This window comes from Canis lupus, chromosome 13, assembly GCF_048164855.1.
Source record: "Canis lupus baileyi chromosome 13, mCanLup2.hap1, whole genome shotgun sequence".
NCBI lineage: Eukaryota > Metazoa > Chordata > Mammalia > Carnivora > Canidae > Canis > Canis lupus.
Genome location: NC_132850.1, coordinates 47,422,130 through 47,442,374, shown reverse-complemented (window position 1 = coordinate 47,442,374; position 20,245 = coordinate 47,422,130). Strand labels below are relative to the sequence as shown.

General features: G+C 41.0%; 1 protein-coding gene across 12 annotated transcripts in view; it reads right to left on the bottom strand.

Moving 5' to 3' along the window:
* The window catches only part of ARHGAP10 (Rho GTPase activating protein 10), a 358,414-nt gene that overhangs the window by 226,881 nt on the left and 111,288 nt on the right, over positions 1 to 20,245 (bottom strand). For 4 of the 12 annotated variants that reach the window (XR_012006112.1, XM_072773548.1, XM_072773550.1 and 1 more), the window contains exon 2: positions 5,154 to 5,321. The exons of the other annotated variants lie outside the window; for them this stretch is intronic. Coding sequence is in view for 3 of the 4 variants with exons in the window: in XM_072773548.1 (XP_072629649.1) it covers positions 5,154 to 5,321 (168 nt within the window). In the remaining variant the exon portion in view is untranslated. The remainder of the gene's footprint in view (positions 1 to 5,153; positions 5,322 to 20,245) is intronic. 12 annotated transcript variants of the gene reach the window in all.

The following is a 20,245-nucleotide window of genomic DNA, read 5'->3' as shown; positions in this document are numbered from 1 at the left end:
AACCCTACTTCTAAAATAGGGCAACATTTATCTTATGGGCCATAGACCATGCTAGGTGATTCTTGTTTATCTCATTCAATACTCATATATACAATAAATAAAGATTATCTTCATTTTACAATGGGGTGCTAAAGCTCAGAGATGTTAAATAATTTATACATAGTAGCACAGTTACTACAACAGCAAAGGCTTGATTCTATTCCAATGCTATTTGCACAAAGACATGCCCCAGCCCAGATATAATCCTACCACTGGTCTAAAGCACTTTCTAAGAAGCTGCTCACTGACTCCTGTACTCCCCACACTACTTGTCTCAGTACCATGAATACTGGCAGACCATGTTGAAGTTCCACGTCAAGCACACTGAAAAGTTGAAAAAAATAAAATGCAATCATAACTGCTGGTCAGAGTACTCATGCAAAAAAGAAATATGGACAAGAAAGGGAGGCTAACAATGTAAAAAATGAGGGCTGTTATTAATGTGATAGTAGAAGAAATTTTCTCTTTTTTACTTTTTAAAGATCTTATTTATTTATTCATGAGAGATGGAGAGAGAGGCAGAGACATACGCAGAAGGAGAAGCAGGCTCCCTGCAGGGAGCCTAATGTGGGACTCCATCCCAAGACCCCAGGATCATGACCTGAGCCAAAGGTAGACATTCAACCACTGAACAACCCAGGTACCTCTCTTTTTTATTTTAGTCATTGACTAAACAAGGAATAAAAGCAAAAGATTCTTACTTTTACATTAGAAAACGCTACCTGATTTTTTTTATTTATTTATTTTTTACTTTTGCCAATTTTTTACCTCAGATCATTAAGTACAAAGGCTCCCCAGTGACTTCCTGGACAAGCTTTCTCTCACTTCTCAAACTCTCTAATAATGCTCACCAGCTCTTTCAGCTACTGTCATGGCTTGGTTTTCTCTCTTAAATTTTTTTCTTAACAGACTATATTTTTAGAACAACTTTTTTTTTTAAAGATTTTATTTATTTATTCATGAGAGACAGAGAGAGGAAGGGGGAGAGAGAGAGAGAGAGAGAGAGAGAGAGAGAGAGGCAGAGACACAGGCAGGGAGAGAAGCAGGCTCCATGCAGGGAGCCTGACGTGGGACTCGATCCCGGATCTCCAGGATCAGGTTTTGGGCGGAAGGCGGCGCTAAACCACTGAGCCACCCCGGCTGCCCTATTTTTAGAACAATTTTAAGTTCCCAGTAAAATAGGGCAGAAGGCACAAAGATTCCCCTGCCCCCACACAGCATAACCTCCCCCTATTATCAACATCCCTTGCTATCATGGTTTTTGAAACTTCATTCTTCCTCTATCTAATTCATGTTTAGCTTGTTCTTCTCAAATCCTCTTTCTCTTTAAAATAAAGAAAAGATTGGGACTTCTGAATGGCTCAGGGGTTGAGCGTCTGCCTTTGGCTCAGGGTGTGATCCCAGGGTCTGGGATTGAGTCCCATATCGGGCTCCCAGCGAGAAGCCTGTTTCTCTCTCTGCCTGTGTCTCTGCCTCTCTCTGCGTATGTCTCTCATGAATAAATAAATAAATCTTTAAAAAAAAATTGAAAGATGTAAATGTGAAAAGCTAAATCATTAAGACTTTCAGAGGATCGTAATTTCTTACCCTTGGCGTACAGAACAAAACTACATGCCATAATGTAAAATGTGATGGACTACAAGCACAGTGACAATTCTCCATCCCTTCTTATAGGTGCCTCTCTTTTTCATGCGACTCTGTAGCTCCTCTAGTAATTGGTGGAGTCTCTCTTCCAACCCCTGAATCTAGGTCTTATGGCCACATGATGTAGTGAAAGTGACACTGTGTTAATTAAGAGCCTCCATCTCCTGAAACTTTGTACACCTCTGTTCAACTCTCTTGGAACTCTCTGGCTTCCATGTGTACAAGCCCAAACTACCCCTTGGTTGGTCAAAGACTTGTGGCCCGGTCCCCCAACTCACACCCCACTGGTCAGATAGCCACCGGCAGAAGCAGAGCTTTCCTGCCCTCTATGCAGAAGCTCACCCAGACAAGCGAAGTCCAGACTGAAATAAATAAATGGCTGCTGTTCAAGCTGTTAGGTTTTAGGATGATTTGTTACAAAGCAATAGATAAATTAATAGAAAGATGAACAGAATTTGTGTTAAATTTTAAAAAAATTTTAAGACATAAAAACGTGAAGATAAGCACACACCTGGGAGGTATAAATAACAGCTATAAATTAGTGAGGCATAAATTCCAATTAAAAATCAAACAAAACACTTGAATAGGCCCTTCACAAAAGGAACTAAAGGAAATCTAAATGGCCTAGAACCACATGAAAAAGATGCTCAAACTCATTAGTGGTAATTAGTGAAAATGCAAAATCTTAACATACATCAATATGCTCACCAGACTGGCAAAAATTAGTCTGGCAAGCCCAGGTGTTAGTATAATTCCTTACGAGGAGCAACAGAAATCTTCATACACTGTCGGGTAAGAGTAAAAATTGGTATACTTACTTATGTACTTTGGTATTTTCTAATAAATTAGGTGACATCCTACAACCTTCTAAGTAAATTCCCAAGATAAACTCTTACACATGTGCACTTGTAGAACATATACTAGAAAACCCATAACAGAACAATCACAATAATAGCCAAACACTGGAAAAAAACAAATACCAATCAACAAGAGAACTGAAAATTACAATACATTCATACACTGTAGAGTGAAAATAACTATAAATTCACATGTCAACACAGATGAGTTTCACAAGTTGGACAGAAAGAAGCAAGTCACATACAAAAAATACACTGTATCGTTCTCCCATATAAAGTTCAAACCAAGCTACACTATATTTGGGGTTGCATATATAGGTCATGAAATTATAGAAAAGCAAGTGAATCATTACCTCAAAGGCCACACAATGCTGGGGGCTGAGGAAAGTAAACAGAAGGTGACAAAGGGATTAAAAGTATTTTAGTTTGTAAGCTAGTGGTGAGGCTGTAAATATTTCCTTTATGGTTGTTTAAAATATACATTTGTTGTGTGCCTGGGTGGCTTAATCACTTAAGTGTCTGCCTTCAGCTCAGGCCATGATCACAGGGTTCGGGGATTGAATCCTGCATCAGGGTCCTTGCTCAGCGAGAAGTCTGCTTCTCCCTCTACCCCTCCCCTTCTGTCCCACTCCCATGCTCTCCCGTGTGTTCTCTCTCTCTATTAAGTAAATAAAATCTTTAAAAATAGATAAACTTTATAAAATAAAATGTACATTCGTTGTGTATGCTTCTGTACTTTTTGCCATAATTTCACAATCAAAAAATAAAATTTTTTAAACCATAGAAGAGTAAAAACCTGGCTATTTAGACAATTCCAAAGCAACTTAGTTTCTATTGTAATCCAAGCAAACTTATAATTATTCTTTAAGGTTTAGCCACACTGGTGTGCTCTTGGTCACAAATGCCACACTCATTCCAATGTCACACCCTTAAACCTGCTGCTCCCTCCACCTAAAACACTCTTTCCCCACCCACACCGGGCTGCTCCTTCTTAATCCTGATGGCTTAGCCCATACAGTCCTCCTCCCTACCATCCCCTCCAAAGCAAGGTCCCCTGCAGCCCTAAGTCTCTCTCTAGCCTTTGCCACTTTATTTATCTTCATAGCACTATCTGAAACTACCTTATTTAGCCAAAACTTACTCAGAGTCATCTATTTTCCCCGCTCTACAATATCATGTCATGTCCCTGAGGCAACAACTGATAGTCTTGTACTTTATTATATCCCTAAAACAGGGACCACAATAAGATTTTTCTTTTGCATTTCATGCACCTATTTCAAGGTATTAATAGTGTGTGGGCTTATCATTTTTAGTAACTTATATTATTCCATTTTGCTAATGTTTGCTTTTCGGTTCTCAAGAGAGGCAGGTACATTGGTTCCATTTATGTGTACATATGTGCTTACATATGTATATTTACTTATATATATATTATACACATTTTATATATAATATTTACATAATATATAAACACTGACATAGATTATACTTTTCCCCTCGGGAGCTATTTCCTGCAGTATTTTATCCAAATCACCAGATTGAAGTATACTTTAAAGTCCATATTTTGGGACGCCTGGGTAACTCAGTGGTTGAGCATCTGCCTTTGGCTCAGGGCATGATCCTGGGGTCCTGGGATCGAGTTTCGCATCGGGCTCCCCACGGAGAGCCTGCTTCTCTCTCTACCTATGTCTCTGCCTCTCTCTGTGTCTCTCATGAATAAAAAATAAAATATTAAAAAAAAAGTAAAATAAATAAATAAATAAATAAATAAATAAATAAATAAATAAAATTTTTTTAAAAAAGGGAAAAAAGTCCATATTTCATATGGCTGGGCAGGATGCTCTCTAGAAAGTTAAAATTTAATAGTTTCCTTATTTTTCTGTTAAAGATTTTATTTATTTATTCATGAGAGACACAGAGAGAGAGGCAGAGATATAGGCGGATGGAGAAGCAGGCTCCACAGAGGGAGCCTGACAAGGGACTTGATCCTGGGACTCCGGAATCATGACCTGAGCTAAACACAGATGCTTAACCACTGAGCCACCCAGGCACCCCAGTTTAAAATGTTTTTAATGCAGATTAAACTTGGGTTTATTTGCACAGCTAATATATTTCTCCCTATGTAAATAGCATGCTTTTCTCTCTTTTTTTTTTTTTATTTTTTATTTTTTTATTGGTATTCAATTTACTAACATACAGAATAACACCCAGTGCCCGTCACCCATTCACTCCCACCCCCCGCCCTCCTCCCCTTCTACCACCCCTAGTTCGTTTCCCAGAGTTAGCAGTCTTTACGTTCTGTCTCCCTTTCTGATATTTCCCACACATTTCTTCCCCCTTCCCTTCTTTTCCCTTTCACTATTATTTATATTCCCCAAATGAATGAGAACATATAATGTTTGTCCTTCTCTGACTGACTTACTTCACTCAGCCTTTTCTCTCTTAAGTACCAAATATTATGGTCACATTAATACTTCACTTTAAAATAAATCATTCTTCCTTTCTATTGACTTTCTTCTGGTGTTACTGGAGTTCATTATGCAAAATTTTTGTTGTTTAAAAATTTGGCCACACCAAACCCCATTCCTTTTAGGAATCACAAAGTTGAGGCACCTAGGTAGCTCAGTTGGTTAAGTGTCTGCCTTTGGCTCAGGTCATGATCCCAGGTCCCTGGGATGGAGCCCCACATCGGGCTCCCTGGAGTCTTCTTCTCCCTCTCCCTCTGTCTACTGTTCCACCTGCTTGTGCTCTTCCTTTCTCTCTCTGTCAAATAAATAAAATCTGTAAAAAAAAAAAAATCACAAATTTATCATGTTTCCATCATTTAGTATATTTCAATTTTTTTCTCCCATGTAGTTTATACTTTCATAGCTATCTTCTGCCTTTTCAAACATAACATAAAACCCATAAGACAGTTCACCACATTTCATACAGTTCATCAATCAAGCACAAAGATGCTCTGTGGAAAGGATAATGTTTTCTCTTTCCAATATTACCACATATGAACCTCAAGCAGTCTTTAGTTCTCAAGTTACAAAAGCTGGCAACATTCCTCTACTGGAGGGAAGAGTGGCCGCTGGATGGGAATACCTTTATTGAGCACCTACTCTATGCTGACTGACAAATACTACTTCATTTACTCCTTATAATTAGCCTGGAGAGTAGGCATTGGTGTCACCTTATTTTACAAATGGGTTAAGTTCAGAGATAGATTAGTGACTTGATCAAAGTCACAGACCTCTTCAGAGTACTGGTAATAAGTCCTAGAGGCAAATATCAACTCTCTGGTCTTTTAAGCTTCTGTCAATGTCCTTTCCACTACAGCATTCCAACTTTCAGAAGACAACATTCTTCCCTTGCCAGGATCTCACCCAGTTATCCGAATGGCTCTAATGAAGATTTTTTTTTCAAAGATTTTATTTATTTATTCATGTGAGAGACAGAGAGAGAGGCAGAGACACAGAGAGAGAAGCAGGCTCCATGCAAGGAGCCCGACGTGGGACTTAATCCCAAGACTCCAGGATCATGCCCTGGGCCGAAGGCAGGCGTAAAACCGGTGAGCCACCCAGGGATTCCCTCTAATGAAGATTTCTAACTAAACAGAAAAATCACATATATGTGGCTCCATGCCCCCACCTTCTCCTCCTGACTAATTCCTGACCACCGTGAATGAAGTACCTTCAAGGTACACAAAGAAAGCACAACTAACCTAAAAGAATTAATGTGATTTGCATCCTTTCAAATGAACTTGCCACTTCCAGAGTCACCCAGACTAGAATTTGCAGGTCTTCAATCCGCAGACAAATGGGAGAAAGCACAGGCAACATAACCCTTCCCAGGGTTAAGAGCAGTGTGAGAGAGTAGTTCTATTTGAGACCTGGTGAGTTCAAGATGTAGGGCAGCATGTGGAGAGATGTAACCACAGTTTAAATCCAGGTTCAGAGAGCCTCCAGACACGGGCCCAAATTGACAAACTCACGCTTGCTGATTTCACAGATGAGGAAATTATTGTTTGCAGAATATCCACCTATTAAGAGTTTTCAGTTCCGACCATGAACTCTGAGTCACATATAGGCACTCGGAAGGAGTGAATGGGAAGCCTCTCTGCTAGGGTGGCTGTAGTCTGACTGTGCCTCAAGGCAGCCCTCTGCATGCAGTGGAGCTGCTCAAGTTTCAAGCCTGGCTCTGGTAACAAGGTTCAACTACTGTCTGCAGCAACTCCTCGCACCATCAATCAAAGCGCGAATGGGGCTGCTTGAGGAAATGTGGCATGTTCTATAATTCTGGGCTTGAGAAGAAAAATGAAATCACAAATAAATGTGTCTTTCTTACTTGTTAAATTTGAAATACAAGACTCTGCACAAACCATATGGACTTCTAAAACCTTTTTTCAAAGAGGCAAATTGCACCTAGGTGTTCACATTCCTTTGCATGTAGAGACCCAAGTAACTAGTTCATCAAGTATGCAAAAGTTCTGCCAAGGGAAGCTCTGCCACCCATTCTGCACATCAAAACATGTAGCAAAATTCTTCAGTGTTTTATTTAGAGGGGAACAGGGTACAGATTCTAAGAACTTAATATCTTTCATGCCAGATTCATGCCAAGGAAATAATGCTGAAGTTAATCCAACTTAACTTGGAAATGAAACAAAATTCCTCTCAGCCTATAAACTGGCTTCAGATTTTCCTTCATGTTTTCCAGATTCACAAAACTGGCAGCAGCACTATATACAAGAACAGCAGTATGGCCTCTCTGTACGAGTTAAAGAAGAAAGTAAATAACTCACTTTATAGATTGTTTAAACGATGCAAACATCTTATGAGCCCAAAATGCATTACTGGACTAATTGAGGCCTGAAAGCCAAATCACAGGCAGTTCTAGGAATAGCTCTAGGGCCAGCCCCATCTCTGGAACTCTTGCATTAAAGGCATTCCTGGCCCTAGCTCTCCAATTCCACCCCAACTGGAGTGTCTGTTATAGTAAGGTCATCTTCATCATAGAAGAAAGCAGCTTCTAAAGGCCCTAGAGTATTCTAGCCCTGAATTGACAAATCAACGGGGTAGAAGAAAATAAGACGAGTCCACAAAGATGCAATGCCTCAGAACAAATGCATAAACCTGGAGTACAAGTCCCAAGATGTAATAGGGCACATAACAGACAACCAGATTCTGTTAACCAAAATAATTAGGAACAACGCTTAAGAAGGGAGTGATCTGAACACTACAGAGAATCCCATAGGCAGGTCCACACTGGAAACCATTACCTTACTTTTGCTATGCCTTATTCCAAGCTTCAACTGTTCCGCACACATTCACTCAATGCAAGGAGTCTACGCAGGCTAGGTTCTGTGTACAGAGAAAATACCTGTCACTACAGGCTATAAGATGAGCAGGACATGCTGGCAATCACCTAGCCTACCAGCTTTCAAACTGTCTTTGGCCACAGATTGAGCTATTCAAAGAAAATCTTATTTACAGAGAGAAAAGAAAAATTAGCCGACACTTCACGTATTAGTTTTCTACTGCTGCTGTAACGAATCACCACAAATTTAGTGGCTTACAGCAACACAGATTGATTCTTCTAATCCTGTAGGTCAGAAGGCCAAGACTGGTGTTACTGGAATGCATTCCTTCTGGAGGCTCTAGGGGAAAATCCATTTCTTTGCCTTCTCCAGGTTCTGGAGGATGTCCAAATTCCTTGGCTCAGAGCCCTCAGCCCCCTGTCACATCACCTCTACCTCTGTCATACATCTCTGACTCTTTTAATGACTACTGTGATTACAGTGGGCTCACAATCCAAACCCAAAATAATCCCCCTACCTCTAGCCCTTTAACTTAATCCCATCTGCAAAGCCCCTTTGCCAAGTTAAATAACATAGTCGCAGATTCCAGGAATAGAAAGGGCCATTACTCTACCTACCATACCTTATAATATCAGGTACTTTCCTAACCACTTTACATTTATTGATTCCTTTAAGTATCCCAACCACTCTGAGAGACAGGTACTATTATCATGCCACTTTGCAGAGGAGAAAACTAAGTCACAGAGAGGTTAAGCAACTTGCCCAAGATTATACAACTGGTAAGTAGTTGAACCAAGAGATAATCAAAGCTGCTCAGGTAAAGGTAGGATGAAGATCCCTTTCAGCTGGTCCCCCTCTCCCACAGCATGCTGTCCAGTGAGAGTGCACCCTGCAGAAAACCCAATGTGAAAATCACTGACAGAGTCTCTCACCTTCACTATACTGTCAGGAAATGAAAGCATGACTCTAAACAACTAGCTCAATGTCACACACCTAGTTCAAGGAGAACACTAACTAGAATCCAAGTTTTAGTACAGAATCTAGTTTTAGCATAACCTGTAGGCACACCTGTTAGTACAGAATCTAGTTTTAGCATAACCTGTAGGCACACCTGTTAGGGAGGAATACATGGTCCAGCAGTTGGACAGTATGCCCACTGAGAAAGGCTGCAAAGCGGAGTGCATGCATGCATACATGGGGAAGGGGATCAAGGTGATCCCCTTGATACTTTCATACTTTTTAAGTATGAAAAAGAATACTAAGACCAACACACTCCCAAGCTCCACCTTCTCTAATTACAATTCATAGAAAATAAGAACGGCTGATGGGCTGACAAACATCATAATGACAGGGCTGCATGCTACTGTTTGGATAGCTTAACATTTCCAGGTAAGTACATAAATCTGAGCATCAGAAACCAATGGCCCCATGAACTTATTTATTTGGCCACCCCTTTCGTTACAATTTTAATTCGAATCTCTCAAATCCTGCAGTTATAATTGGTCCCACGACTGCCTACATTTGCCTCACATACATAAAAAAATATCTTCCTGGCCCCTGGAGCCATTGGGATTTCAAGTCCTGGCCTAAATTAAAGAACATCAGCAGGGAACATAATTTTAGAGACAATCTAGACTAATGATCCTATTTTACAGATGAGGAACTAAAGGCACAATACGCTAGAGGCCGTGTGGTTTATGAAAAGGAGACAAGCAGGCCTGGCTTGAAATATTAGCTCTGCCGTACCCCCGGTGTGGCTCTGGGCAAGACACGTAGTATGTAACAGACTTCCTGTCTATAAACTGTAAATACCCAGAATGTCACATCTAACTAACACGTGACCTCTCACTTTCCCTTCTAGAGCAATATGCTTGAGCCAGAGCCTTCGCTTCCTACACTGGCAGGTGTTGTAGCACGTGACCCAACCCAAACTTTTTCAGGGCTAAATTAATAGGGACAGAGAGGTGACCCAAGAGCAACCCCCATAGGTCAGCCAGAGACACAGACACATGGAATGTGTATATACAGAAAGAAAGAAATGAAGTAAAAGCCACAAAGTGTTAAACAATTGGTCGGTCTACGAAAGATGAAAGGACACGTAGGATGCTCATTAGTCTATCCTTGCAACTTTTGTAATACATATTCATAAAACAATTAGCAGAAAAGAATACAATGATCATAATGTATTAAAATGAAAGAAACAAGTACACCCACACACATCCCTGAATCAATGAACCATTTTGTTCTCCTTTGTCCCATCTGCCCTCATCTTATTCCTATACTTGCAGGAACCCAAGCAGCCAGAATTCCAGTGTTCTTTTCTCAGCATCTCATTCCTTATTCTACGCATCCACATTCTACTCGTGTTGTTTATTTATCCAAATATTTGCCAGGCAGTATTCTAGACACAGAGGTTACTGCAACAAATTAATCACACCAACCTGGGTGAGAGTGGGTACAGGCCAAGGTGAGATGGGGGAGTAGAAAGGGAGTAGAGAAGACAGATAATAAAACATAAATTACTGGGAGCAGATAAGTGCCATGGAGAAAACTGAAGAATGGTTAAGGAAATGGGAATGCTTGGGGAGGGAGGCTGGGCAGATCTCAGTGGATGGTATAGAAAAGATAGTACCAAAGCAAAGACTTGAATGATGCAAGGAGCAAGCCACACAGATCACTTTCCACACAGAGATCTGCTGTAGGACAGCAAAAGGCTGGTGTGGCTGAAGCCGATGGAGGGAGGGACAAAGAATGCAACAGGCAAGAAGGAGAAAGACAATTGAAGCCAGTTCAGAAAGGACTTGAACTTCTATTATAAGATGGGGAGCTTCTGGAAGGTTCTGAGTTAGGGAAGAGGGGTAGGATCGAACAATTAGCAGCATCACTCTGGTTGCTGTGCTGAGAACAAGAGGCGCACAGCAGGAAAACAAGTTAGGAGGCTACTGCCCTGATCCAGGCCAGAGAGGACAGTACCTCTTTAAAGAATTTCTGGAAACTGCCAACAACTGGTAAGATTCTGGAATCTCAACCTAATGAGTTGAGGGGTTTACAAGCAAAAACTTCCCCAAGGATAGCAATCATCTTTGAAACCTCTTGGCTTCAAAGCCAAGATAGCCTGCTTTCTAAATGCTTAAAATTAGTAAAATGTTCTTGTTCCCCTGTATAATGGGTTCAATTGTGCCCCTTGCACCCATTCCCGTAATAGAGTCCTAACCCTCAGCATCTCCGAATGTGACCTTATTTGGGGAGAGGTTCTTAGGTATAATCAAGTTGAAGTGGGATCATTGGGGTAGGCTCTCATCCAAAAGGACTAGTGTCCTTATAAAAAGGGGAAATGTGGTCACAGAAACACACATAGAGGGAAGACAAGGTGGAGAGACAAAGGAAGATGGCCATCTATAAGCTAAAGAGAGTGGCCTGGATCAGAAGCTTCCCTCACAGGCCTCAGAAAGAACCAGCTCTGCTGACACCTCAGCTGGGGACTTCCAGACTTCAGGGCAGTGAGACAAGAAATTTTGGTTATGTCAGCCACCCAGTCGGGGGTACTTTGCTATGGCAGCCCTAGCAAACTAATACATCAAGATTATTTTTTTCTCTTTTTAGAAAAATAAGGTAACCTGGAGGTTAAAAGTAATATAGACATAAGAACATCACTGGCAAGTATTGTTTTATAGACCAGGGACTTAAGCTCTGTGACAGACAATATTACTCAAACATTCTGGTACTGAATACAGTAACTCAGCAAACAAAGTGACTTCCAAAATGTCCTAAGAAAGGGGAGACAAAAAGAAAAACAAAACCACATATGGGGATAATGTCAAGACACGCTACCGTGTTAACCACAGTAAGGCCCAAAGTAAATACTAGCAGGGACCGACGTGTTGGGTGTTGATCTGGTTGATGAACGTGAGCTTTCCCGCCCTTCTGCCATTGGAGCATCACCATGTCACAGCACGAAAGAGAAACTCAGTTGCCAACCAAAGCCCAGTGTTACTACGTAACTCTCATTTCTCTCAAATGCTTTAGCCAGTTATTTGCTTTAAAATAATATTTACGTAAAATAAGACTCAATATAAGGGGGGACAGCTAAAATCTCTTCCATTGTGTCCCAGGATGAACCAGGATCACAAAATCTAAAAGGAATGCCACAAGAAATGCCCCATGACTTGCAGCAGTCACTTGGCACAGCCCAAGATGTCATACAAACTTCGAGAAGATGTGATAGTTGCCCTAGGGAGTCCATGACCTCCATCAGGGAGAGACTGCCATGACATCACATACCACACTGACACTGAGGAGTCCAGGTCACACACCCTACAAGAGTTCAATGGAAAACACACTTGAAAAAATGTGAAAGTCATCAGGAAAACACAGCATGGAATGGGCAGCTTGAACAGGGTCCAAGAAAGTGGGTTAAATTTATATCACTGTAAAAAAAAAAAATTATATCGCTGTGAACCACAAAGGAGACGTTTGAGTAGGAAAAAATGAGGGGACTCCTTCAGAAGGGGACGAGAAAGGGGATCTAGACTGCACAACCTATGTACATTAGGGCCTTCTGAATACAAGAAATACACTCAAATAATGAGAATACAATAGAAAAGAACCTAGGGAAAAAAGTAAACAACACATCCCGACGGCACTTGCAGCACAGCCTGCCGTGGGATCTCCTCTCGGGGCTGCTGCCATCAACACCATGTGGCTTCTGAGTGTTTTACCTGTTCTCTCTCTCACTTTCAATGGCTCTGTTTTCTTTTATTTCATATAAATTCTTGCTGTCGAAACTGCTGCGTCCTCAGGTTTGCTGCTGCCATGTCCCTGACTGGGGAGGGGTGGGGGTGGGGGGGCCTTCACTGCCTTTGCGTTAGCAGATGGCATTCTTTGAACTAGAACTCTTAACTGCTTTTCCCTTATTTCCCAAACTAAAATTCTCAAGAGAATCAAACAGGTCTGGCTCATTTTTCCCCCACAGAAGGCCATGACAGAAGTAGTGTCCCACACCAACCAAGTCAGCAGCTTACGGACAAGGAGGGAGGTCACACAGTCCTCAGGGACCTTTGTCCTCACCAGCGGCTGTGAGCAAAGCTATTTTTTCCCTATAGGAGCTGTGAAGTAGTTAGCAAATGCCAAGAGTGACAATGTGGATACAAAGCCAAAGAGGACAAAATACATCCTTTAAAGGCCAAACTTACTTCTGAAGACTTTACTATGTTAACCATAAAATTCCACAAAATGCCCCTAGAGGCAGAAACCAGTCCATCTGAAAAACTGCAGTAGCAGGGTGGGAGCCTGAGATAGGCCATTTTAACATAAGGAATTATGTTCGATATAAAGCAGTTTTAACACTCCTAATGGACTAGAAAATGGGTTCAAATCCAGTGCTTCCAAACAGCTTAAATGTGTGCAACAACCTTCTAACAGTTATGTAGCACCTCCTACGTGCTGGTCGCTCCAGGGAAGTACTTTGCATACATTAGAGTTCATTTCATCCTCACTACGCCCAGTTAGGTAAGCTTTTCTTGCACTGTATTTTAGAGACCAGCACCAGCAGACACAAAGGGGTCACGCTGACTTAGATGGTAGAGCAAGAATTTGAACACTGGAGACAGCTTTCCATCTAAACAGTCACAATATGCTGCCTCCCCATAGGGAAAACTACAAGATCCTTTCCTTACAATGCCCTTATGAGACATATGTAAATCATCCAAATGTCTTGATTTTGCTGGAGTGTTGGAGGAGGGGTCACGAATTTTTTTTAAAACGGTTTGTGGGCATCCGCAAGCACTGTGTGACGGCCGAGCTGGCCTTTGCGCCTGCAGTCAGGAGTCTAGACTGCGGGAGCTCCCAGGGGACCTGCAGGGTTACATGCAGGTGAACCACTTTGACCTCTCTGGGATTGACAGGTCAGACTCTGACCACATCAGAGGCCTGAACGCTGAGGAGCTCTGTGACGAGTGGGGAGGCAAGAATTGGGAGCTCCTGGACATTGTCCTGCAAGCAGGGCTAGAAATGGAGCTGCTCTGACTATAGAATTTCTACCCACACCACTGCAAGCTGGCAATGTGGGGCACAGGCAGCTGGAGAGGCTCCCGCACGGAGGGACCCTGAAGATAAGGCGATCCTTCCCAGTCCCTGGGAGTCCACCACTGCAGTCCTGTGGTGGTAGCTGGAGGCTGCCCTGGGACCAGGGCACCCAGCAGGGCTTATCACAGGGGCATAGCCACTACCTGTGCCTGGCCCACCCAGAACACCACCCCCTCATGCCTCTCCCCAGATAGGCAGCCTTCAGAGCTTGTTGGGACCCGGGATTTGGTCCCCACACTCTGTGCAATGATTACTGTGAAATTTTGCCATCGTGATGACATCATTTTTAGGATTTCCCAAAGTTCTGTCTTTTTTTTAGTTCTGGGGAAAACAAAAGTTTTGTGAACAGCCCCTAGGAAAGGAAAGTAGCCCAAGAAGGAGGGCAGGATAAGAAAGCTATGCAGGGGAACTCACAGCCAACAGGAAGAAGGAAAGAGCAATTGGAAAAGCCGCTCCTAGAAAACAAGCGCCAGCTGGGCGATGAGAACTGTGAGGTCTGCTTCTTGGTTTCATGCTTCCTTAAGGGCAAGGTCAACAAACACCAGGGTCCCAGACAGCAGATCAACACAATCCAAGCCTCTTCGGCCAGCCAGACACAAATATGGGCCTCCTGAAAACTAGCCATGTTCAAAGAGGAAAGAGGTGTTATTTAAATAAATAAGACACATGGTCAACTTATAAATTCACTAAAAGCATGAGAAAAGCATAGAAGTGCACATAAAACAGTTTGAAAGCTAAGCACTCCCCTCCCAATCTTAACCAATGTTTTTATGTTTCATTTTTCTGTATTTTCAAAATGTTCCCCATTTAGCATAAATTACTTTTAGAATCAGGGGGAAAAATAAAGCCAAAACAAAACAGAAGAATGGATGATACGTGATCATCAGGATAGACTGGCAGGGTATAGGACAATGTGGCTGTAACGGTAAATTTTGTGTATGAACTTGACTGAGCCACAGGATGCCTGGATGTCATATCAAATATGACTTCTAACTGTGTCTGGGAGGTGTTTCCAGAAGACACTAGCATTTCAATTGGGAGACTGAGCAAAGCAGATGGCTCTCCCAATGTTAACTGACATCATCCAACCACTAAAAAACATAAAAAATTCAAACTCAGGATGCCTGAGTGACTCAGTGGTTGAGCATCTCCCTTTAGCTCAGGGTGTGAACCTGGGATCGAGTCCCGCATCAGGCTCCTTACAGGGAGTCTGCTTCTCCCTCTGCCTATGTCTCTGCCTCCCTGCATGTCCCTCACGAATAAATAAATAAAATCTTGAAAAAGAATTCAAATTCACTAATAATTATAGAAAATTTAAGTAGTTTTTCACCTGATGGGCAATACTATTTTAAGGAAATTCAGTATTTGCAAGCATATGGGTAAATAAGCCCTTTCATGTATCAGTAAGGGAGAAAAAAATAAAGAATCTGCAACCACTGCTCATTGTTACTCCTCCTCACCCTCAAAAGAGGGAAGAATGCAAACAACCTGCCATGGCAGCCAACCAATTTCCTTTTTATCTCTAAAAATGGACAATATAGGTGCAAGATTTCCAGAGAAAACACTCAGATAGCGAGCACAACTACTGTTAATAACTGAGGTCCCAATCTCTGAATATTTGACTTACTTTACAAAGTAAGGTTCGTTGTCCCTCAGAAAAGCCTCATCACAAAGCTCCCTGGCCTGTAACAGAGCATAGTGATTGACCACGTCAGACACACTGGGGCTCACACACTAGCGTCTCTGGTGACCAGCTGGGTGGCCCTGAGCAGGTGGCAGCCCTTCCAAGCTCCAACAACTTGGGAATAATACAGGGTTTTATATAACAAATTGTTGTAAAGGAAAATAATGAATCAAAAGATTACTAAGTTGTCCTGTCTGGGTGACAGAATGGTGGCACCGGTTTTGTTTTGTTGTTGTTGTTGTTGTTGTTTTTTCAGGGGAAGTCAAGAGAGGAAGCCAAGTAAGGTAAGGAAACAACTGCATTTCAGATATTTCATGAAGTAGCAGATGAACTACATAGAAATTCTGCAAGCAGCTGAAGACAAAGGTCAAGCCCAGAGATCCCAACTGTCAATTACGTGCAGAAAAGTAATTGAAGTGAATTTTCCTTGTTAGAAGGAAAAAGTAGAGAAAATGTAGAGCTGAAAATACAGAGGCAAAACATGAAGGATACTCACAATGGAGCAGGGGGAGGCAGAAAAAGACAAGACAGAGTAAAGATAGAGCCAAAATGAGGTACGAGGGGTGTGCAGAATCAGAGAAGACACAAAACTGAGGATGCTCAGAAAGTGCCAAATGTTTTGCAAGGCTGGGGATTTGGCCAGAAGCAGTTCTTTGACAAATCATCCTGATTTCTCCCTTTCCCTTAACCTACTACATATCCAACTCACATTCAAAATATCCCGGGATCTGCTCATGTCTGTGTCTCCAATGTTAACACATTTAATCCTGTTAACAAAATGCTCACTGGTCACTCTGCTGCCACTCACTCTCCTTCAGCTCAATCCCTACACAGCAGCAAAAGCCACGTGAAAATATGAGTGGATTTCTTTACTCCCCAGCTTAAATCTTCAGTAGCATTCTGTTGTATTTAGGATAAAACCCAAACTCCTCACCAAAGGTCTAAAATACCTTGAGTGGGTCCTAAATGAGAAGAACATGCAGCCAAGATTACTCTATCCAGCAAGGCTCTCATTCAGAATAGAAAGAGAAATAAAGATCTTCCAAGATAGGCAGAAACTGAAAGAATATGTGACCACCAAACCAGCTCTACAAGAAATACTAAGGGGGACTCTGTAAAAGAAAGAGGACGCCCAAAGAAATAAGCCACAAAAACAGGGACTGAATAGGTATTATGATGACACTAAATCCACTATCTTTCAATAGTAACTCTGAACATGAACAGGCTTAATGATCCCATCAAAAGATGCAGGGTTTCAGACTAGATAAAAAAGCAAGACCCATCTATTTGCTGTCTACAGGACATTCGTTTTAGACCTAAGGACACCTACAGCCTGAAAATGAAAGGCTGGAGAACCATTTACCATTCAAATGGTCTTCAAAAGAAAGCAGGGGTAGCAATCCTCATATCAGATAAATTAAAGTTTATCCCAAAAACTGTACTAAGAGATGAAGAGGGACACTATATTATACTTAAAGGAAGTATCCAACAAGAGGATCTAACAATCATGAATATTTATGCCCCTAATGTGGGAGCTGCCAAGTATATCAATCAATTAATAACCAAAGTTAAGACATACTTAGATAATAATACACTAATACTGGGAGACTTCAACACGGCACTTTCTGCAAAATGACAGATCTTCTAAGCACAACATCTCCAAAGAAACAAGAGCTTTAAATGTTACACTGGACCAGATGGATTTCACATATATTTACAAAACTTTACATCCAAACACAACTGAATACACATTCTTCTCAAGTGCACATGGAACTTTCTCCAAAACAGACCACATACTGGGTCACAAATCAGGTCTTAAGCGATACCAAAAGACTGGGATTGTCCCTTGCATATTTTCAGACCATAATACTTTGAAACTTGAACTCAATCACAAGAAGAAATTTGGAAGAAACTCAAACACGTGGAGGTTAAAGAACATCCTGCTAAAAGATGAAAGGGTCAACCAGGAAATTAGAGAAGAATTAAAAAGAGTCATGGAAACTAATGAGAATGAAGATACAACTGTTCAAAATATTTGGGATATAGCAAAAGCAGTCCTAAGAGGGAAATACATCGCAATACAAGCATCCCCAAAATTTGGAAAAAACTCAAATACACAAGCTAACCTTGCACATAAAGGAACTGGAGAAAGAACAGCAAATAAAATCTACACCAAGCAGAAGAAGAGAGTTAATAAAGATTCAAGAACTCAATGAAATACAGACCAGAAAACTGTAGAACACATAACAAAACCAGGAGTTGGTTCTTTGAAAGAATTAATCAGATAAACCATTTGTTAGCCTGATTAAAAACAAAAAAGACTCTAATTAATAAAATCACAAATGAAAAAGGAGAGATCACAACCAATACCAAGGAAATACAAACGATTTTAAAAACATATTATGAAAAAGAAAAAAAGACATATTACGAAAAATAAACATTATGAGCAGTTATACGTCAATAAATTAAGCAATCTAGAAGAAATGGACGCATTTCTGGAAAAACACAAACTACCAAAACTGGAACAGGAAGAAATACAAAACCTGAACAGGCCAATAACCAGGGAGGACATTGAAGCAGTCATCAAAAACCTCCCAAAACACAAAAGTCCAGGGTCAGATGGCTTTCCAGGGGAATTCTATCAAACGTTTAAAGAAGAAACAATACCTATTCTACTAAAGCTGTTCCAAAAGATAGAAAGGGATGGAATACTTCCAAACTTGTTCTATGAGGCCAGCATCACCTTAATTCCAAAACCAGACAAAGACCCCACTAAAAAGGAGAATTACAGACCAATATCCCTGATGAACACAGATGCAAAAATTCTCAACAAGATACTAGCCAATAGGATCCAACAGTACATTAAGAAGATTATTCACCATGACCAAGTGGGTCATCCTAGCCAGGATGCAAGGCTAGTTCAGCACTTGTAAAGCAATCGATGTGATAGATCATACCAACAAGAGAAAAAACAAGAACCATATGATCCTCTCAATAGATGCAGAGAAAGCATTTGACAAAATACAGCATCCATTCTCGATCAAAACTCATTCAGAGTGTAGGGATAGAAGGAACATTCCTCAGCATCTTAAAAGCCATCTACCAAAAGCCCACAGCAAATATCATTCTCAATGGCAAAACACTGGGAGCCTTTCCCCTAAGATCAGGAACATGACAGGGATGTCCACTCTCACCACTGCTATTCAACATAGTACTAGAAGTCTTAGCCTCAGCAATCAGGCAACAAAAGAAATAAAAGGCATTCAAATTGGCAAAGAAGAAGTCAAACTCTCCTTCTTCGCAGATGACATGATACTGTACATAGAAAACCGAAAAAACTCCACCCCAAGATTGCTAGAACTCATACAGCAATTCAGCGATGTGGCAGGACACAAAATCAAAGCACAGATATCAGTGGCATTTCTATACTCTAACAATGAAACTGAAGAAAGAGAAATTAAGGAGTCAATCCCATTTACAATTGCACCCAAAAGCATAAGATAACTATGAATAAACCTAACCAAAGAGGTAAGAATCTATACCCTAAAAACTAGAGAACACTTCTGAAACAAATTGAGGAAGACATAAAGAGATGGAAAAATACTCCATGCTCATGGATTGGAAGAATTAATACTGTGAAAATGTCAATGTTACCCAGGGCAATTTACACATTTAATGCAATCCCTATCAAAATACCATGGACTTTCTTCAGAGAGTTGGAACAAATCATCTTAAGATTTGTGTGGAATCAGAAAAGACCCTGAATAGCCAGGGGAATATTGAAAAAGAAAACCAAAGCTGGGGGCATCACAATGCCAGATTTTAGGTTGTACTACAAAGCTGTGGTCATCAAGACAGTGTGGTACTGACACAAAAACAAACACATAGATCAATGGAACAGAATAGAGAACCCAGAAATGGGCCCTCAACTCTATGGTCAACTAATATTTGACAAAGCAAGAAAGACTATCCATTGGAAAAAGAACAGTCTCTTCAATAAATGGTGCTGGGAAAATTGGACAGCCACGTGCAGAAGAATGAAACTAGACCATTCTCTTATACCAGACACAAACATAAACTCAAAATGGATGAAAGATCTAAATGTGAGACAAGAATCCATCAAAATCCTAGAGGAGAACACAGGCAACACCCTTTGTGAACCTGGCCACAGCAACTTCTTGCAAGATACATCTATGAAGGCAAGGGAAACAAAAGCAAAAATGAATTATTGAGACTTTATCAAGATACAAAGCTTCTGCACAGTAAAAGAAACAGTCAGCAAAACTAAAAGACAACCTACAGAATGGGAGAAGATATTTGCAAATGACCTATCATATAAAGGGCTAGTTTCTAAGATCTATAAAGAACTTCTCAAACTCAACACCCAAGAAACAAACAATCCAATCATGAAATGGGCAAAGACATGAACAGAAATTTCACAGAGGAAGACATAGACATGGCCAACAAGCACATGAGAAAATGTTCCGCATCCCTTGCCATCAAGGAAATACAAATCAAACTACAATGAGATACCACCTCACACCAGTGAGAATGGGGAAAATTAACAAGACAGGAAGCAACAAATGTTGGAGAGAATGTGGAGAAAGGGGAACCCTCTTGCACTGTTGGTGGGAA